This window comes from Cygnus olor, chromosome 2, assembly GCF_009769625.2.
Source record: "Cygnus olor isolate bCygOlo1 chromosome 2, bCygOlo1.pri.v2, whole genome shotgun sequence".
NCBI lineage: Eukaryota > Metazoa > Chordata > Aves > Anseriformes > Anatidae > Cygnus > Cygnus olor.
The window spans coordinates 152,320,518-152,343,081 of NC_049170.1; the positions used below are offsets into that span (position 1 = coordinate 152,320,518).

The 22,564-nt window shown below is 40.1% G+C and overlaps 1 protein-coding gene across 2 annotated transcripts in view; it reads right to left on the minus strand.

Annotated features, from left to right (window-relative positions):
- The window catches only part of KCNQ3 (potassium voltage-gated channel subfamily Q member 3), a 195,788-nt gene that overhangs the window by 27,400 nt on the left and 145,824 nt on the right, over positions 1 to 22,564 (minus strand). For both annotated transcript variants that reach the window (XM_040547237.1, XM_040547236.1), the window contains exons 2-6: positions 7,623 to 7,713; positions 5,670 to 5,796; positions 3,620 to 3,792; positions 1,598 to 1,753; positions 378 to 488 (exon numbers count right to left, since the gene is read on the minus strand). In XM_040547237.1, the coding sequence (XP_040403171.1) occupies positions 378 to 488; positions 1,598 to 1,753; positions 3,620 to 3,792; positions 5,670 to 5,796; positions 7,623 to 7,713 (658 nt within the window). The remainder of the gene's footprint in view (positions 1 to 377; positions 489 to 1,597; positions 1,754 to 3,619; positions 3,793 to 5,669; positions 5,797 to 7,622; positions 7,714 to 22,564) is intronic.

The window sequence follows — 22,564 nt, forward strand, 5'->3', positions numbered from 1 at the left end:
ACTAACCTGGGCCAGGATACAGGCTCATGAACTATCCTGTGATCGCCCGGACTGTTCACTTGCTGGATTAATTTTGTCCTGTGGCAGCTGGCGCTGTCTCAGAGAATGCCCACACATTCAGGGAGTATCAGGGTGACATATTATTCCCAATAGTCTGTATACAAAGCTGGGAAGAAGGTAGTTTGATAGCAGTGTGCTACTTGCCTCCAGGAAGCAAAGCATGAATCAAAGTTATTTACTAACATAGACCAGCTCAAGTGTCTGAATCCTCCTTTAAAAGGAATTTTTATTTCACTCGCAGTTTTGATCACTTCACCTTCTTTTTGCAAGCACACAGCTCTGGGCTGTGGCTAAGAGGGTAGGAGGAAGGTACTTACTGCAGGAAGAGCAAAGAAAGACACTCCAATGAGAGAGAACGTAGCTGCAATCAGCCGGCCCTCCCATGTCTTGGGGGTCTTGTCACCATACCCAATCGTAGCAAGGGTGATCTGTGGGCAAAATGACCAGGCCTTCCCATAAGAAAAACAAAGCCAACAACGTGTCTTTAAACATCACCATCAAACCTGTGTAACTCACTTAGCTCTATGGGTGCTCACACACAACTTCTTAAAACGGGATCTTTATGATGGACCAGCCAATTTTTTTCATGGTATCCTAGTCCAGAGGCACTGCACCTGGGAGAATGGATTTAGTTTTAAATCAGCTGCCTCTCTAGGATACATTTGCTGAAAGGGAATTGATGTGGCACAAAGAGTGAGCCCACTGTCAATGCACAGTTAGGAATAGGACTTTTCTATTAACGTTTTGCAGAGCTTTAACAACAAGTCAGAGCTACCTCTTCTTGAAGCCCCAGTCCCTACAAAGCAAAGATGATTTTGTGAGAACTTATTCCTTTCCTGCACATCAAATGAGCAGTGGTGCAAACCAGTACTCCACTCTTCATGAGAAGCAACAAGAACAGATGCATTAACGGTCCCTCTTGCTCAGTATCCTACCACCCATGGAAATCCCTGACATATTCTTGAGAAATGCATATAAGACATAAACAAAGTGTTGATTATCCTTTACAGAGACATCTTTCTACCTTTTCACACTTGAATCCAGAGAAACCCTCTGTGGAAGGGTCTTGCTGTCTCTTTATAGACCTAACTTTCACAAATATCTATCTACAGTGGCCAAACCTATGCCGTGGTTTGCTAGACCTACAAAACAATCCTTTGGCCAGCTCTGCTTTAGCCATTTGCTGAGGGATGTAGCTCTCACAAGCAGGATACAGCTGTTGTGAGAACTAGGTCTCCCATAGGGATAGGCTCCGCCTGTGCAGTTATAGAAACCCTCCTCCTCTGAGAGACTTCCCAGAAGCCAGGAACACAGGTTGATTTCTGAAGAGGCTTTAAGCACCTAAGAGCCTTTGTCTGACTGAATATCAACAGGGATATCAATTCTGACAATTGGCTTTAGGGGTATCCTTACTATTGGTAATGTTATACCAATAACATTCACCCAAATTCAGCAGCACTTATACTGTGGCCCCTAACATCATCTCTTATTATATACAAAGTTTTTAAGATCATAAGATATTTTTGGAGTCACTTACCAGCCCCCACCACAATGCATCTGCATAGGTTTCAAACTCTTCCTTCATCTCCACGCCATTAGCATCCTTTTCAGGCACATCTTTTTCAACCAGATAAACAAGAAACGAGGATAGGATGAGCGTCAGGAACCCGATGTACCAAGCAGTGATGAGTTCCTGCAAATGAAACAGATGGACAATGGAGGGGTTGAAAACAGACTCAGTACCCACACTGGCAGAGTAAACGTCAGAAGAGGAGAGAAGCACTGGAGATAGCAGCAGAGCTGTCACTGCTGGCTTGGTCACAGTCCATGATCATCCTGGCTCAGCACTTGCTGGCAAAGTTGCAGTTCAGTGTAAAGCTGGGTTAAAAGTTTAGCTGCACTATGGCACAGGGTTCCGCAGGGCTCTGTCCCTGACCTTGAGTCTTCTTTGCTTTTAACAGTCATCCCCATTCCTACTGCCCCCAGGCTGGATTTGTCTTGTCTGGCCAATCAACAGTTCTGCCCAATTTCCACCTCCAGAGTACCAAGGCTGCAGAATGCAGTTCCTTCTCTTTAGGCATATTAAAGCAGATTTCAAGGTATGTTTTCAGCCTGGAATGATGCAATAAGAACACACCTTTAAAAATGTTGGTGTTAAAACAAAACCTGACCTTGTTTTGGAGGAACTGACTACAGTGGAGTGTGTGGCTAATCTCATTGAGGTGGGAGACTCAGTGAACCAAGTTACAATCCCAGAAATGTCTGAAACAGAGCAGAAGGTGTTCACAAGCAGCTAAAAATCAATATTCCACTTTCTTTCATCTTCTGAGAATGGCTCTTACCAAAGAAACTGTTGTAGCTGAGAATTTCATAATTGAGTCTTGAGATAAGTCAACTTCTTTGCTGATTTCTGGTGTGCAACCACAGAATGTAATTTGTTGGCTATCCTTGTTATCAAAATTGTTTTACTGTCTTCCAGTGAAGCAAATTTCTCTCAACCTTTTCTTATCTCTCTTATTCACCTGAGGTCCAAAGGGTAGTGATGGGGAATAAATAAGGAACAATTGGAAAAAAATCCCACACTGTGAAGCCTTAAACATTTCTAGACAATGTCTTTGGCACATATATTTCTTCTATGATCTCAGTTTCCTGAGAAACATTTTTGACATAAGTGTTTATGTGCCACCTGCCTTGTAGCAAGTTTGTACAGGGAAGAAACAGAAGTTGGTTTGAAATGAAGCAGGGTATCCCTATCAGCCACTACAAAAATGCAAAGCCTAATTATGCTGTGCCAGCTGGCATTTTAATTAAAAAAAAAAAATGTCAGGAATGTCATTCATGGATAAGAAAAAACAGTATGTAGCACAGACTATATGCAGTTTTTCTACACCCAGTGCAGATGAGAAATCTCATCTACAGGTTTTTTATGCAGATAGTTTTTAACTTGCAATAGTGTTTGGTGAAAATGCAAGAGCACAATGTATCTGTCGGGTGTGAGACAGAATGTCTGACTATAGCATCAAGTTAGGCTGAGGAAAGATGATTTTAGAAATCCTGTCTGTCTGGATTCACACTGTGTGCATCTTTGTATTGTCTGACCCATGTTTCCACAGAGAAATTATACCAGTAGCTCCTTCTGAAACCACATTTCTGCTAGCCAGCCTCTTTCCAACCTTCTGGAGTCCTGCTCCATCTGTTGATCAGGCAAGCCTGTGAAGCCACTGAAAATACGTTGCAACTACAGAGGCGTTTCTGCCAAAGATTTCAACATACTTTGCCATTAAAAGGATGTCCATCCTCTTATTCTGTGTCATGACAAAATTCCTGTTGTAATGAGCATGGGAATGAACACTCAGTCTTGTCACTTCCCAATACCACTATTGAGTAGAGGAAGACAGAAATGGTTCATAGAATGGAAGAGGGAATAAAGCTGAAAAGGTGAAACAAAAGCTTGTGCTAGAAATAATCCTAAGGCATTGCTGCACCTGTGCTTCCCCTCTCTTCCACTTCAACATCTCTCTCCCAAGATGCAGGTGAGTCCTTCAAACTCCTCACTTACTTTGCTATGTGCACAAATGGCCGATCCCAAAAGCTTCCATGTGCCACCCCGCCTGTCCATTCGGAGCATCCTTAGGATCTGAAGGAAGCGGAGGCTTCTGAGAGATGTGGCCAGAACATTGCCCTGGTTCCCAACAGCAACCACTGGCACTGAAGCAATCAGCACAAAGATATCTGCAAGGTGAAAAGAACAACAAAGCCTGCCAATAAAAGTGGCCCCATCACCCACTTCTTAATCCCATCTGGTTGTGCTGCAAATTTCGCTAGGTGAATCTTAAAGCTGCCTCAAAATGCCTCCTCATGCCAATTAAACAGATATCGGCACCTGCAGCACAGTCAGAGTCATGAACAGAACCCACCAGAGAGCCTTGTAATCTATTTACAGATCAATGAACTGAACTTGAGACACTGGCTGAGCTAGCTTAGGGATGCACAAAAACCGTATTATAATGTTGGCCAAAAAAAAAAAAAATCTTATGTCCTCCCTGGAAGGCCATAGTGAACACAGACTTATAGGTCAGCAGATAAGAAATTCAGTTTTTGATGGTGCATCTAGTATTCTCTTGGCTGAGTTTTCCCATTAAAATCTTTGTAAGCACTCAGTGCCAATTCACTGATCAACTGAAGAGGTCTGAAATGCAAATCACGTTGTTTCTTTTTGGTGGTTGTTGTTGCTGTTTTTTTTTTTTTCCTCTTGTTTCCTCCCACTTTTTGATCTTATACATGTACAAGTAAAAAGTGGTATCAAAAGACTTCAAACGTTCTCTGGGCACTCGTTCTTTAAATTGTCTTCATATTTTATTTCCAGCCAAAAAAGTGGCACCAGATGGATTTCAGATTTATTCACTTTCAATTACTCTCAAAACAAACTTGTGCCAATAACAAATGAAGAGATGACATTAATAAATCCAGTGGGGTCTTTTCTGTTCTTTACTCAGATCTCAACGCAGATTCATTCTCAGAGTGAGATGGCACTTTTGTTGAGAAGGCACGAGGTAATGTCAATCCCACTTGCTCACACAAGCTCTACTGCTCTCACAATGCTCTTAGAAATACAAGTATTTATACAAAGGTGCCATTTTTATGCACCATCCATTTCAAGCTATCACAGATGCACGAAGAAAATTTGTTCCAATTTTCTCTAGCATCTAGACCTACAAGATGAACAAAAGGGAAAGGGTAAGAGGATGGTACATATTTGTATAACTGCAGCACCACAGGTCCTGAGAGTGCTATGTGATGCACAAATAACGACCAATAAGTTAGTTGGCCCGAATAGCATTAAAAAAAAGTAAAAATAAGGGAGTCCTGGAAAAAACGAATGAATGTGGGTGTGCATGACAGGTGCTCAGAGCAGGGTGAGATCCTGTATGTTGGCTAGTTGGTTTGTGGACACAATGGCGAGTTTTAGAAGATTAAAAGGTGAATAATGAGTAGTTTTATGGATAGCTGTATGTGATGCCTTCCAAGCTTGAAGGATAACATGGGAGAAATCACAAAGAAACCTTTTCGCAAATGTAGACCAATATTACGAAGGTAAAACACAAAAAGTGAGTATGAAAGGGGGCTGGGGAAGATGGCACAGGGTTGGGATCTGACGGGCTTTGAAACTGAAGGCAGATATTGTATATTTTGGAACTAAAGAAAAAAGTTGTTGGGCTCAGGACAAGGAACATAGAATCATAGAATCATAGAGTATCCCGAGTTGGAAGGGACCCATAAGGATCATCAAGTCCGACTCCTGGCACCACACAGGTCTACCCAAAAGTTTAGACCATGTGACTAAGTGCACAGTCCAATATACATTTGAAGGGTAGACGTATCCATTTGCTCACATTGGCCTGCCACCCAAGAGTCTCTTGAATGAATTGCTATTGCCAGGTACTTCAAACAAGCACTCCATGCCAGACACAGCTCCTAGCACAAAGGGCTGGGGTGATTTCAGTGCTTTTTTTTTAATTGCCATTCACCAGTTCTTGTACACCCTCCCAACCTGGCTCAGAAGTAAAAGGACATAATGAGGAAAACAGTAGTAGAGGGTGTATGCCTACCCAGCATGCACAGAGGCTTTCTGGCAAATTTGAGTCTCCCCCTCCATCCTTTGTAGCGACAGCAACACCCAGCAGCCCAGATTCTTAAGGCAAACTCTGCTCCAAAGATGAAAATGGCGAAAGTTTCCTGTATTAAAGATACAAATGAGATCGTTATACTCGCAACAACTTTGCAGTAACCCTGCACACATGGAGATAGCTGAAGCAAGAAGAGGAGGTGCAAGTGTTGAGAGAGAGAGAGAGGAAGGAAGGAAGTAGGAAAGAGAATGTAGATTGATGAGGGTCAAGCCAAAGTGGGACATAGCTTTACAACCTGATAAACGATCTGTGTAAAGGACGTGCCTCTGCGGTTGGGTAAATGTTGACGTGCATACCCCGCCCTGACAGAAGGGCCATTACTTCAAAACAAAAACCAACCAACCAACCAACCAACCAAACAAACAAACAAAAAACAAACAAACAAACAAAAAAACTTCCCATTCCGTATGAAATAAGAACACATGTGACTGAAAAGCTCCCTGTGCGCTGCACACCTATATCCAGTTACCCACCAGCATGCAGCTATGGGTAGAGAGATAGGGACAGGAGCAAGTATATTCACATGGTCATATTTGAGGCAATAATAAAGGTATATATAAGACAAATTTAAGGCATATATTACCCCCTTAAGTTTATCATGCACAGAAAAATAGGATTTTCTTATGGGATGCTTAAGGGATGGGGATATTTTCAACTCTTTTAAGTGTCAGGAGAAACTGGGAATGAGAGAACTTCTCTGAGGTGCTCAGTGGAGATGGCCCAAGGGCATTGTGGGGCCTCTGAATAGCTGACAAGGAAGAAAGGGGGATTTTCCCTAATACTTATACCCACAGTTGCTGGGTGCTTCGGAAAAATCACAGAAAGCCATGTGAAAGCAGGCAGAGGAGAAGAAAAATTGTTTCAGGCTTTCTCAAATGTGAATAGTTAGGTCAGAGCAGGGTAACAGGGACCAAGAGCGAGATTCACATACCCTAGGGGATGAAGGTGTTTTCATACGGGTACTTTTTGAGAAGAAACATGCAAGTGGAAATCACCTTTGAAGCCTCTTGGTGTTTAATTCTTATCCACACCTACATGTCTCTGGGGTACAAGGGGAAATGGAAACTGAGATCCCAGAACTACTGTTGCTGGGCAGTTCCCCTAGGGATGCTTTTCTACAAGACCAGACTAAGTGAGGCAGACTGCTCTCTATTTCATGATAGCCACAGGAGCAGAGGAAATTTGTTAGGGTAATTTTTATAAAATGATTAATATGTCATTTTTATACTTAGTGGGCTTTTCCTACTTTTTTTCTCCTTTTGCCAAGTGGGAGGAATATAAAAATGATGTTGACTGTGAATTCTAACATTTATAAAATAAGCACACTGGAAACTCAAGAGCAAGGAATAAATTTTCTTCAAATCCATTTTCTCTCTTTCATGGATACTAAACAGAGACACTGCTGGCAACAATTTCAGTTATGCTACTATCAGGCACGAGTTTAAGTCCAATTCTGACAAACTCCTCTGAAAGAGATGCTGTGATTTACAGAATATTATAGAATAAATCAAAATTATTGAGAGATCCCCAAAAAATGTTTTTTCAAAAATGCTCAGTTCTGGCCTGGTCAATGGGAAACTTATTGGTCCTTCAGTGAGAGAACTGTTGGGTACCTGCTGAAAATTCATTATTTAAAAGTTTCAGGCTTGTGTTTTTCCTCCTGCCTTTCTTCATTTTTACTCGTTCAGTGTAAACTGCACACTTACATATTCTCTGTACCCTTATATATTCTCCAGTATATAAGGGTACAGTCTCTGTGTCAGGACTGACAGAAGACATTTTACTGCATGCAGAGCAAATTTTCATCACTGCTGAAGGAACAGATTTGCACTGAAGGACATTAGCAGGGTGACGCACTGGCCACAGACTACTTACCAACAAGAGGAGCCAGTCTCCTGAAACAGTTTCATATTCCTTGAAAGTTGTCAGGACAGCTAAGATCAAACACCCCAAGACAATCAGAAACCTGGAGTGAAAAAAAAGAAGAAAATGGGACATTGCTATTGCTCTGTATTTGCATGGGAGATATTGCCTACAAAGTCCTAGATAAAGGCCTTCAGGAGGTATCTCCTTCACCTCGGGTGAGCAGTGGGGTGAGCTCTCATGAAGATCAAGGGGAACTTGGAAGTCCTGGCAAAATCATGAGAAGTTCCTAAATCAGAATAGCCCACCAAAACACACATTAATTAACTCTGTTGCATTCTTCACAAAGAAAATAGATATTGCATTTTAGGACAGGATTATATGATATGTAATACTCAGGAGGTCTATTCCAAGCTGATGTGCTGTGTGCTTCATAAAATGGCACTGCAGTTACAGAGAAATAAATCTACTTGGCACATGCTGAGACCTGAGAAACAGTAAATGCTTCAATAAAATGCAGCACTGGGACAAACCTTCCCTTGAAAATAACATTGCTTTTCTTTTTCCTTCTCTTTTTGCACTCATTTTTATGTAGATGAAAAGATGAAAAGGCTTGACAAAGAAAAAATAGAGAGGGCAAAGTTCTGCTCTCCAGTAAACCCAGTACGTGATAAATCACTGCCCCTGCACTATTGTCTGTGAGGCCCTAGAACACAGAGATCTGTCAGAAAATTTAACTCCCACAGCTGGTAAATCCAATCTAGTCCAATCTAAAGTCATGTTGATCTGCTTTATAAAACTATTCCCAGGTTCAAGCTATTCAAAATCTTTTATACATAAAGAAGTAAGAAAAATCAAGGGAGTCTTGTAAGTGGTTGCTGTGAAGCAGAGTGGGGGAAGCTCATATTCTAGTACTTTATGTACCCAGATCATGGGCATTTGAACATGTTCCAAAACCTGATCCACAGGAACAGAGGCGCAGGTGGCCATGGAAATATTTCAGAGCTTAGTGAATAAATTGGAAGGATGTCTCCGTAAAAGCTCTGGATCCTTGACTAGGAATCATCAAAGAAATGATAGACGTTAAGCATTGAAATCATCCAGGGGGTGGAAAAACAAAACCAAAACAACAACAACAACAACAACAAAACTTGTTAAGACTTGAACTAAATGTGTGTAATCCCTGTTCTGAATTTCAATCTGATACCTAAAGTGTTATTTCATTTCTTGCTGAATAAATCCCTGCTTTCTTTCACTGGGTGAAATGTCCAGAGTCCATAGTCTGGGGCTTGGAGGCAGGGGGAATGATGGCCATATGGAAAGGAGGCTCAGCTCAAAGATGTATGTCCTCTAAACTGTCTTGGGGATTTGTTTCCTTTGTGTATGGGGAAACCTAGGGCTAAAAGAGCATATTCTGACAATTTATAGAGTTTCTGCAGATGGAACAGATGGAGAGAGGCAAGCTCCAGGTATCTCTCCCTGCCTTTTGGGGAGGCATTTCCTCTAAACACCATTAATTAGTGCCTTCATGCAAGGAACGGGCAACAGTGAAACACCTCACAGCAAACCCTGAAAGATTACATTGCTGCTGCTTTCCTAGCCTTGAGCCTTGTTCAGACTGAAGTTTCCTATGCCAGGATAATCACCTGGAAAATTTCAGATCAGCCATTTTGAACAAGGTTAGAACCAACCTAAATGAATTTGCTCATGGTAACTGATTCTGGATTTCTTTGACAAGTTTTGCCTTCTCCCACTCATCAGCCATGCTCTAGAGCAAGGATTATGTTTTTGGTAGGAAACAGTCCAAAATGTGTATTTTGCCATTAACCTGCAGTGACACACATGCCATAATCAAGGCTTTAAGCAGTTAACTTAGGACCTCTGCGATGTTCCTGTCACACTTGCTTTGTCACACCATAACTTGCTGTCCTCATCTTGAAATTAATCAAGACCCACAAGCCAAATACCCTACACCTCCCTGAGCAAAATGGTGAGAACTCAACCTAGAAAATGTGATTCCTTCAATCAGCTATAAATCAGCTGTGATTTGCCAAATTACAGCGGCACCATCACTGATTCTCCATTTGAAAGCTTGAGCTTGAGCTTCATGATGCTTTCCATTACAGCCATTTCTTTACACCATGTGGAAATTCAGTCACCCATCAGCTCACAAGTATCACTTAAATGATTTAATGAAAGGCAAATAACACTGAAAACAGTCCAAGGAAATTACATCATCAGCTACTTAACACATGAATTTACGGTATCATGAAATAGAACAGTACCGTCACATAAAGATGATGTGCCGATTTTTGTCCAAAAGGAATACAGAAGATAATTCAGTAGAGAACCTGATCTAGTGGGTGGCATCCCTGCCCATGGCAGGGGGGTTGGAGCTAGATGATCTTTAAGGTCCCTTCCAACCCAAACCATTCTGTGATTCTATCATTCAATTAAATAATCTGCCTAAAAATGCCTGCGGTTTTACCACTAGAGGGTATCGGTGCTCCATAGACCAGACAGATCCTGCTCGTTCCTGTTTTACCTCCCCATGACACAAACACATTGCAGGTGGCGTTCAGGTGATTGTACCCCTGTATTTGATGTGCAAGAAAATGAATCTCGCAGTGGTGAAAAAGCTTGTTCTTGTTCACTAAAAAACAACAACAACAAACCACAAATATTGGCCTGAATGGGCCAGGGGCACTTCTTGCTTAATCATTCTGTGCAGCACAGCCCACGCTGCAGGTTCTGCTGCTCCAAGTGAGAGCCCACTTTCAAAAACAGATCGTGGAGGATAAAAAAGGAAAACGAGGGTGGGAGGGTGAGACTGGAGATCACAAGTCACCATGAGTGATTTCAAGGGTGAATCCCAGTAGGGACACGGTTTAACCCCCTGTCTGTAAAAATTTTCTGAATGCAGCCCAGCAGTGTGCCTGCTGAGATGCAACTTCTGGGCAGGAACCACAGTCTCCCCAAAACTCACAGCCCACAAAGCCAGGCTACTGCTCCTTCGTGCAGTAATCTGGGGTGCAGTGATGAAAAGGCTGTGCTGGGGCACGTAATTGTAATCCATCTTGGAAGCATCAGATATCCTCCTACCTCACTGCTTCTGAAGGATAAACACCCACTGCAAGTTAATCAAATCACATCTCAGCAGTCCTCATTTAGCATCTGAAATGATGACCATGTTCAGAGCACATTGTGAATTTTAATCTCCATTGATGCTATGCAACCCATCATTTCCCTGCAGCCTGTCCTGTTTCTTTCAGATCTTGGTGTTTACAAAGTCCAGAACTATTCTTAAGTCCTTTTTATAGAAGATGTTACATGTGTATTTATTTATTTATTTATTTTCCATTCTCTGTTGCTCAGCAAAAATGGCAACAAGGTTCACCTTCACCAACTGCCAACTATACCACTATACTTTTTTTTTTTTTTTTTTTTTTTTTTCTCATATGATGATGGCCTAGTGATCAGAAAAACTCAGACTTGCTTGACCATCACTGAGCCTATACAGTCCCATGGAAATAGGACAATAGCTGAGTCTGTACTGTCTAATCTCATAGTTTAGAGGCAACACCGTGAGTCTGACTGTAAAGTCATAAGGGGCAAATCACAGCAAAAGAAATAGTGCTGAAATCACAGGGGATGTGCAGAGAAGAGGCTAACAGTGACCTGGGAAATCAATGGGCAGAAAGGGAATCTGAATCTTACTCACAGTTATAATGACACCATCCAAGAGACATATAGCACTAAAGGTTAGAAGAAAGAAATGCAGTAAAAGTCAAGGTTTAGCAATGAAAATTGAGTCCTGTTAAGCCTAAACTTTCTAATAACAGCATTTCAACAGGTGGCAGTCTGTACCTCTAGATTGTAATTTAGATATGCTAAATGAGGGTCTTAATTCACTTCTTCAGTTTTCAAAATTAACCTTGCTATCATTTTACATATTTTTTCACAGACCATTAAATTATACCTATTTGCAGTATTATTCCTAAAATCTTGATTATTTTGTTGTATGTGTAAGTTATAGACCACCAAATGGTGGTGCTCTTTTGTCACTGTCACAACTAATATGCTATTCTTGGTAATAAATGTTCTTGCTATTGGGAATCACATTTAACACTCATATTTTCAAATCACACTATTTTGAGTTATTAAAGAGTATTCCAAAAACAATACATATTTCTTCCAGGAAAGAACAAGTAATTTTTGACCATGCTAGATCATTAAACTAATGCTTCTTGGATGAACATCACAGATTGTTTTGTTGATAAATTTTGATTTCTTTTAATGTTTCATATTCTTTGAATGTTTCTTCCATAACTGCTTTCATATGAAGTCAACATAATGCAGATCTAGCTGAGAACTTTTATATGTTCACCATGCATAGGTTCTTGTCATGTATCCTGTTCAGCATATCTTCCTTCAAATTTTAGGAGCAGATCACATAGTAATTTGCTTATAATTTATTCCAAAACTTAGCAGTTCTTTTGAAGCTGTCATGAGGACTAGATACATCATAGGCAGGTCAAACAGTATTTGCATCTGCCATCATTTTAGCAATTTTTGTCCTATGTGAAGACCCTTGCCATTACATCACAATCTGTCTGCAAGAATTTTCTGGAGTATATACTTACATGCAATATTAATTTGATTTTTTTATAGCTTTTTGTTATTATATATGTTCCTCAAGCTAACTGTTACATTGATGGAGTCTTGATCTTCGATAGTATCATCACCTATAGTGACATACATAACAGGACTCACTGTGGACATCAGCAATCAAATTCCTCAAGTAGACTTACAGTTAATAGAGAGAAACATATGCTTCTAATGTACAACTCATCTTGCTTTTAAGTAGACAGCTCAAGCTGGTCAGATGTACCTACAGAGACAATTTCTTCTCTAGATCTGTAAGGAAACCCTCTAGTGACTCATTCTGATGTGAGGTGGTCAAACACTGGAAGAGGTGTCCTAGAGAGGTGGTTGATGCCCCATGCCTGTCCTCACTAATGTGCTTTAACTTTTGGTTAGTCCTGAAGAGGTCAGGCAATTGGACTAGATGGTCTCTGAAGGTCCTCTCCAACTGAACTATTCTATTCTATTCTATTCTATTCTATTCTATTCTATTCTATTCTATTCTATTCTATTCTATTCTATTCTATGCTACGCTACGCTACTCTACTCTACGCTACTCTACGCTACTCTATTCTATTCTACTCTACTCTACTCCATTCTATTTTAATTCTTCCAGTACCTAATGGGGGCTTACAGAAAAGCTGGGGAGGGACTCTTTATCAGGGAGTGCAGTGATAGGACAAGGCGTAATGGCTTTAAACTAAAAGAGAGGAGATTTAGATTGATATAAAGAAGGAATTATTTACACTGAGGGTGGTGAGGCCCTGAAACACGTTGCCCAGAGAAGCTGTGGGTGCCCCATCCCTGGAGGTGTTCAAGGCCAGGTAGAACAGGATTCTGGGCAACCTGATCTAGTGGGTAGCAGCCCTGCCTATGGCAGGTGATCTTTAAGGTCCCTACCAACCCAAACTATTCTATGATTCTATTCTATGGAAATGTTTACTGTGTAAATTAGCTGAATGCTACCCTTGATGTTCAGCACTGTTTTGGATTTCATTACAAATCCTATATTTTAATAATGTTTATATGCTTTTAGTACTGAAGGAATTAGCCTACTAGCTTTACCAAAACACTTCTTACACGATCAGATATCTCTGAAGTCCCTTGCTGCAACTTTTGGTATTATATTTACATGTGGTCCAGAATCCCACTTGCAAGATTATAATCCAGGCTCTGGGCAGGACAGCTTCTTGAACAACTACTACTAAGATATCCCCTTCAGTGGAACAGTGCATAGACTTGTATTTGCTTTCTCATCTTCAGTACCATTTCTTGCAAAGCCATTGGAATTTCCTGTCTCCAGATGTTCATTTGAATCTGAGATGGTTCTGCTTTGCTACATTTGGTCCTTTCTTGTTTTCCCTTAAAACTTGTGAACTAGTTTCATTATGTTCTGCCACCTGGTAAATGCTAATGGATTGCTCTGAGATTACATCATGAAAATCCGGCAGAGTTTTGCATGATTTTTTGTTTTTTTTTTTTTGTTTGTTTATGGTTCCCAATACAATATGGTCCTAAAACCAGGGTTCCTACAAGCTTTCCTAAATTTCATATTGGAAGAATCTTTTTTACTTCAATTATTGGCTTTGGCCCATAAGGATTAAAATGGGATCTTTTCTCACACTTCTTTCAGTTTCTCCTTATTTCCACCCACCGTCCTTTTCTCTGCATCCAAATTTCAGCTTTCACAGAACATCTGCAGTATCCTACACTGATTGTTTTATGGTTGTTAATGAGAGGCATGAGTTGGGATGTTTAATGCTAAAGAAAAAAAAAAAGTAATCAAATATTTGAGAAAAATTCTTTAGAGAGAAGGGAATGCACATCAGACTTTCACAGAGGTGGGAAAACTCACTATTTAATTTTTCAGTTCTTGCATCTATTCCATTTCTCTTTCACTGCATCTATCAATTTTGCTGAATACACATGCATGTCCACAGCTCTGTGCAGGAACCCCTGGTCCAATGCCATCAGAGAGCAAGAACAGGGTAAAAATGCCACATTCAACAGGCTAAATTGCACTCTTGCTATACTGTGATGGCAGAGACAAGGGAAGATTCTCTACATATATCAGGAGGAAACCCTGGGAAGCAAGGAGAAATCCCCAAAGGGTTCCTAGTCTCAATGGCACACTAACAGATTCAGGAGGCAATAAGTAGTAGCCCAGAATGACATCAGTCTACTGGTAACAGAAGGGAAGACCATTATCAGTAGAAAACTGAGTCAGGAAACCTTTATTCACACCTAAGCAGCCTTTTGTGTCCTTGGGTTCTGCATTGGCAGGAATTCCTGCGAATGGGTTTCATTGCCGTTTTCCTAACTTTGGAAAGCTTTTAAAGAGCAAGATCTGGGAAAGGAAAGCTGTGCTTCACATAAACGCATTTAAGGTGCTAAAGAACAGCTTTTAAGTCAGATGGTTCCTTCTTTCCTCCAAGCCAAGAGCCTGGTTAAGGCCTCCTCTTTTTGTTGCCTTTTCTTCTTGTCCACTGCTAAAAAGACTTTTCTTTGATACCCTTTTAATTCACCATTGACAGTTTTCTTAAGGAGTCTGGCATGCTCATACAAAATATTTTGGGTCAGCAACATCAGATATCATGAACACCACCATCATGAATTTTCTGCTCTAGGAGATATTTCAGAACAATGGAGTGTCATATTTAGCATATAAAAGTACAAAATATAAAGCTGGAGAAACGTCTGCCTGATTGTTCTCAGCTTGGAAGACAAGTGTCATCCACCAAAACACCATTTCCATCTTGTCTTTGAGACAAGTCTTAAAGATTCTCTGAAGGTCCTAGCATACATAGGTTCCAAGAAGAGGCACAGATGTCTTATCACATGGGTGATTAGGGACAGATTTCAGGAGCAAAGGGTAGGCAATAGCAGTATTAGTTATCAAGGAGTTAGATGTGTTGTGTCCTCCTGTAGCTTGAATAAGGTTGGAAAAGACTGGTTGTTGCAACTAAATATTCTGAATTGCTCTGTTAGTGGCTTTAAATTCTATTTTTATATTAAGTGAATGACATTGGACTGAACTATTGTTTGTGGCTTTTATCTGCCATGACTAGTATGCCTGTCCATGGCCTTATCTCTCTCTAGCAGCATGCTGCTAATTGAGTTGAGACACACAGCCTACGAAACACGGTGGGCCACGCAACACGAAACAGCAGGAACAACATAGAGCCAAACTGCTTTACCCAGCAGCCCCAGATGCAGTAACTGCAAATCAAATGGGATTCAGAAATGGTTCTAACAGGACATTCTCCAAAGGTCTTTAGCAAATTTGTGTGAAACCACTTGAAGGTAAACTTTAAGATTCATACATTGATTTCAGCTAAATTTTGTGCAATAAGAGTGTAGGACATTTGAATGTCAGCCTATAATTCAGCAGTCAAATGCCTGCAAACCCTGTAAAGAAGTAAAGTGAATTTAGAGTATATAAAGAGTCTAGGGTAAGAGCATTAATCATCCATGTCTACAGTTCATCCATGTCTACATCCTGAGTAGGAATTTCCAGGAAGCTCTCTTTCTAAACATCACCAACACTGTTGTGTCCAGGTAGATGAAAAATCCAGAAGTCCACTTCCAAATGCATCAAAATCTACCCTTTCTTCCACCTGACCAAATTCCCTTTTTTGACAGGCATGCACATAAAATATATTATGTTCTCCACCAGCAATATTGCTGGGAGTGAACTTCTATCATCAGGAATACAGCTCCATCCTGAATAGCCTCTGTGGTCCCTAATATAAGGTTTCTAGATAGGGGACTGATAACGTTAATTTGGCAGCTGGCCAGATTCTTAGAGTGGGATGAAAAGAGAACCTTTACTATTTACCATTTATGTCAAACCATTTTGGAGCTCTGATGACATATCATTTTTTCTATTTTCGAAAATACATTGCAAAAGAACATGCTTTTTAAACGAAGCTAATACTTCAAACCTAATCTAACTCTTTCAGATAGGTGGGATCACCACGTGAAAAAGCAATTTCCAATTTGGACTGTGCCATCTCAACATCCACCACACACTCAGCTCTATGTGTACACACCAGTACTTAATGCAATGATCTCATTTTTTACATGGAGTAGAACATTCAGAAGAAATATTGCATGGTGGCATTCCCAATGGACTTTTTTGCATGGTCAAAGATCTGTAATTAGATATGAAAAAGGTGTATGGCCACATATGAACTGCATCCCATGAGAAATTTGTGAGTACACTCTAGGACCAGCTAACACTTCAGTAGGTTTTCCATTGTAAGCAATGCTGCTGTTGTATTGTGGGGTTTTGTTTGTTTGTTCTTTTTTGCTTGTGTGTTTTAATTGAAGAGGATTTTTTGAATTTTTTTTTTTTTTTTAATGTGAAGAATGCAGTCATTACCGCACCTTTCTCTGTGTGATAACACTGCTCATCAGTTCTCCTTGACAAGCTGGTCTCTAGCCTATGATCCATTCACAAATCAGTGGAACTGCAAAATAAGCCCATATCTACCAGTTGGGAAAACATTTATCAAAATACAAAGCAGATGAGCTATTCTTGTTTTAATCACAGGGAAGAAAAAAAAAAAATAGAGAGAGAGAAAGAGAAGAAAGAAGAAAGGATCTGTGCTAAAAGACACAAGGGCTAAACTCAAGTTACATCAGCTGCGGATCCAATTAACTGTGGTTTTGTGGAGGAATGTTTACTTGGGATGCACAAATTAACAAAAATAGGAATCACAAACAAACTTCACTACAAATCAAGACCAATTTTGATTCCAATTCAACTTGACACTGTTCATATATGCTTTTTCTTACATCAGACTCCTCATTATTCGTTCATGCTCTGTAGATAAGCAGGCTGTGCTTTGGCATTGATGATCAGTCCGGCTACAAGGCTTTACAGCTCTGGCCCATTGCCAGTACCCCATAAATGGCATTAGCTGGAGGCCACAGGAAGGCCACAGAGTACTGAAAGCAGAATATTCTTGAATATATTTTTCCTACGAAAGAATTGGAGATGTCTCAGAGGCTGTGTGTTTTTCAGAAACCACACAAAAATGGCCGTTTAAAAATATTTCTACGTCTTATTTCATTCAGAGTCCCACACAAGGGACATACTTTTATCAGCAAACTATGGGCATACCTATGCTGCTCCACAGGGTGTCCAATAGGTTCTGTTCCATATTTGCCAATCCTGTATGCAAACTGAAATCCTCTGAAATGTCTCATAGTTCACTAGGTACACATGATTCATAGAATGGCTTGGGTTGGAAGCGACCTTAAAGATCACCTAATTCCAAACCCCCTGACATAGGCAGGGATGCTACCCACTAGATCAGATTGCCCAGAGTCTCATCCAACCTGACCCTGAACACCTCCAGGGATGGGGTATCCACAGCTTCTCTGGGCAACATGATCAGACAATTGTCCTATCAGTATCTGCCCATGTAAGAAGTCATCCTCTGTCTTTTTTATATGCCCCCTTTAAGTAATGAAAGGTCCCTTCCAACCCAAACCATTTCATGATTTTATGACAACCACCTCCTTCCACCTGCTGGCCACCCCTCTGTTGATTCAGCCCAGGACGCAGTTGGCCTTCTGGGCTGGAAGAGCGCATGGCTGGCTCATGTCAAGCTCTTTGTCTACAAGAACCCCCAAGTCCTCTACACGACTGCTCTCTGCCAGTTCTTCTCCCAGTCTGTACTCATGTTTGAGTTTGCTCTGGCCCAGGAGACTGAAGCCCTAATGCTTTTCCTTTTTGGAGGAGCCATTACTCCACTGAGAGTATCAGGTCAGTACTGAAGAACAGTATCCTGGCACTGAAAAATGCTGTGTGGACGAAAAATGCATTTTGGATATCGACATGAGCAGTATGGACTCCTAATCACACCATCCCTGGCTGGCCGAATGCCCTCTGCCAAGCCCTTTCTCACAGTGCAGAAATGAAACCACTCCCTGTAACTCAGATGCACACCAGTCAAACTCTGCCACAGGTTGTATACCTTTTAATACCTACCTGCATCTCAGAATACATTCTCTCCTTATTCTACATAAACATTGCAAGGGTTTTTTTAACAGTTTATTTGGAGGACAGAAGAGGTACAGGAAGTGGATTTCAACCCTAAAGTGTCAGCTGCTGTTTTGATGGTTTAACACATGAGAAGATATGTGGTCTTGATAGAAACGTGAGGGAAAGGTTCAATTGCTTAGAGGCAGATCCCTTTATAATAGTGTTTTTTCAATGTTTCATCTTTAAACTAACAAAGGTATGTCAGTAAAGTATGTCAATAACTTTAAAGTGATTCAATAAAGGGATCCACAGAGGCCTTGTCATGGGGAATTTCTATAGGATCTGCACCTCCATGGGAAAGAGCAAGAGTGTCTGCGGCTCCCAGTGGGTTAAAAACCTATGGTGTTAACACAGCCACTGAGGTCAACAGAAGAACAGCTGAAGCATATAGAATTGATAAGTTGTATGTGCTCCACTTTCACCTCTAGTTCCTGTTCATTAGTGAATTATGAGTTGCGTTAGCATGGCAAATGAATCACATCCTCCCTGAAGGTGAACTGCAGATAAGCACTTTAGAAGTCATTGTGCCACCAGAACTCTGTTTGCACAACCAAACAATAGCGCATGGTATTTGTACCTATGTAAATTTGATGCTGTTTTAAAGTATTTCTGCTGCTTTGCATTACCATAAGCAATTAATCAGCATTCAAAATTCAGAACGATCATCTGTAAGCATGTGATATTTCATTTGAAGTCTGAAGTTAAAGTCTTTGGAGGAGGTTATCAGCCTTTTCCAGACCTGCCCAATTTTATTTCTGTAGTGTTTCACCAGCATCTTTAACAATGTTGTTAAATATAATGTATGATGGCCCTTTTGCTCAACTGACTTGTTAATATCTCAGATTATATTATCCCTGTTTAACCTGACAGTTTCAAATAAAGACAATCCTATCAAACCTTCAGAAAAAAAAACGTGGCAATATGGAAGGGAATATTTTTATTTGTTTTTCTTTGAAGAAAGAGCTCTGTCTAGTCAAGTCATTTGAAACAGAACAAAATTCAGCATACGTAAGTGTATTCAGAAAAATAAAACCCAATTTGCAGTAATGAGAAGTTCTGCATGCAGAATACAATCTAGCAAAGCAGTTAAGTCTGCACTAAGCAGCTCTATTGAGACTTGCATGTTTATATCCTCAAAGAAGATGAATCTTTAGTTCTCTCCTAAATGGAACAGCTAGGACAGTTCTCTATAACAAATAAGTAATGGGCACAGTGGGACATAGCCTTGACATGACTTGCCTGTTCTTAATCAACATCAACGGGAATAGGAATTCCTGTTCCTAATTTGAGCTTTTCCACCTCCTTCTGTTTTGGCATCAGCGCAGAGAGGGTTTGGAATCTCAATGTTATAATGAATGTGTAAGACTGGAGAGTTAAATCCATTTTCAGGTACAGCATAACAGATCTGACCACCAGCTAACCAATAAAGCTCATTCAGTGAGCTGAAGTGCCCTCTGAGCTTCATCGACTGTACCAACTATTTATCTTTACTGGGATTGTAGATACTTAACTCACAGACAGGCACACAAAAATATTTGGATGCATGAGTTTAACTTCTTAATCACAAGTTGAATCTCCTCGAATTTAGGTGAACAAAAGCAGAAAGCCTGAAGCAGAAAGCAACAACTCTGATTTTATGCTCACAGCTTACAATGCCTCTGCCAGTCCCAAATACCAGGATGACAGAGAGGGTTTAGATCAGATATACAGAGTGTTTCCCTTTTGCTAAGCCTGAACAAGTGTGGCAGGGGATGAATGTCAGGTTTGGACTTTTTTATTGGCATTCCAAATAACAGTGGTGGTTGACATAGACTTCTAAACGGTGTAGGAAGACAGATTTTTCTCCCTCCATATCCCACCAGGACATCTCCAGGGATGGGGCGGCACACTTGCTATGTGACTAGGTAAAATATTAGGCAGTAACTTTTCCTTGGGTGAATTGAACAAAACAGACAATATCTCCAGTATCTCAAAGCACTGATTATATATGGATATACTGCTTGCCAGCAGTAGTAGTCATACAAAGGCTCAGAAGTCTGGTCTATACTCCAAGCAGTCCATATTTTTTTTTTTTTTTAAAGCAGGAAATAAAGGTTTAGGGATATGATTTTTGTTTGTTTGTTTGTTTGTTTTAATTTATTTTTTCTTTTTTTCAGTGTTAATTATTTCCTAGGGACTAGTTCAAATTGCCTTTAAATCAATATGAGCATTTTCATCGGTTTTAATGAGTGCTGGAGTGCAGTTTTACCTGTTTGCCCTTTAAGATTTCTGCCTGCATTTTGATTCGATAAAAATTAGGCCAGATGCACATGAAGCACAGTCCAGGATTTACCTCAACTTATTGCAGACATTACCAGTGCAATCTCAGTGTGCTTGGCTCCCTTTAAAGTAGTAGGGAAAACTGGGGACCTTAAAAGCATGATTCACCTTCTCTATTTTAGGTATCTACTTTCAGATGAGATTAACTATGTATTAGATGTGTCTACCTGCCCATCTAGAAAAAGCCCCAGGTGACTAGGTCAGATGAATCTCACTCACAATGTCAGATAACTTGTCATGGATCAAACCCCACATTCTATCACATGTAGGGAATGATAAAAAAGAGGTAAAAGGGAAGAAATCTTTCCATTGGGTCTCAGGGCACAAACGTCTAAATACAACCTTTAACAGAAGGAAGAAAAAAGGGTTGTATTTTCTTACTCTATCTTCCCAGTGTAACCACATATAGCATGTTTGATACTTAAATATTTGTCAGACTGAAAACTGAAAACTCATGAGATGAAATCAAAATTAATTATGAGATATTCTTAAATATACTTTTCTCCCTCCCTTATTTTTGTCCCTTTGGGTGCATGCATTCTAGTGTTTTTCCATAGCTAAGACAACTATTAAAGCAATTCTTTCTAAAGAATACAAGTTTGTTTTCTCCTATGAAGGTAATGTTAGAGAAAAGTTGAAGAACCAGGTATTGCAATCCCCACCTCACCCAGTAAAATTATGAGACCTGGTAACAATTACTTTGCAAATTATTTGAATTCAGAGAGTGCTGTGGTAAGGCTGATGATAAAGTTAATTACTCAAAAGGACAACATTTGAAAGGCTTTGGTGGTGTATACTTCACATTAAATTCTCAGCATCATTTCAGCCATTGTGACATTTTAAAAATAAGCACAGTTACAGACAGCTTTCTTGTAAAGTTATTAGATGCATCTCAAGGTGCCCACTTTAAGTGTATTCTAAACAGATGTAATGTGGCTGTGGATATTGTTTATCTAACACAAATGATTCAACATGCCTGTAATAGAAAGCATATAAGTTCTGCATGCACCATTGTTGGAGTTATGGGGCAGCCTGAGAAATATTTCATGCTTTAGCCTCTTGAGGGAACTTGTGCTCCCTCCTTCCTCCTGCATGGATGTGTTCCTTCCTTCACAGAAGGTCAAAAGAATACAAAAGTATGTGAAATCTTTCAAACCTAAATATTTTTTGCCAGGAATTTCAAATCATTCTCCTTATACAAGGCACAGTTCCTGCTCTGTTTGTGCCACACTGTGCATGAACTGCCTTCCTCTAGGATCTGGACAACTAAAGTTAATAATGCAGCAATCACCTTGTACATTCAGGTACATCTTTCTACTTTGCTCCAGTGCTTAAATTCACAATATCAGCTTTATGTTTTCTGTCACTTTTTAGTATGTGGAAATTTTTATGCTGGAGGATACTGTCCCACACACATTTTTTCTCTGTTCCTGAAAGTATCTGTTTGGCATTCTGGCATGGCTTTTATTAATTCATTAGTTTACAAAGCACATGTATGTTCATTTGTTCTTTATTACTGCATTAACCTTTCCATTATCCAAAAACATACCTCAAAAGCAGGGTCTATACTACAGGCATAAGGTCCAGCAATGACTTCATAAGCTGATTTGGTAGCAATTTCTATCAATCAGTTATGTCTCATAGACCAAAACTTCTTGAGATAGATAAAAGAAGAAACAAGAAGCAACAGCTTAAAACAGATTGGATTCGGGGGTTATTGGCTGCTCTGCATTTGCTTTCACGGTACAGAAAGCTAAATAGATTGGGCTCACACAAACAATTGCTTCAGCTAATTTTCCTAATTGATATCAGTGCATTGTGTCAGACAATTCTTGCATATGTGAGTTTCCTTTATTTTCTGCTTCCAGCTAGGAACAAATTAAAGATAGATATATTTTCCGGGATTTGCCCATTTAAAATCCATACTACATTTTAT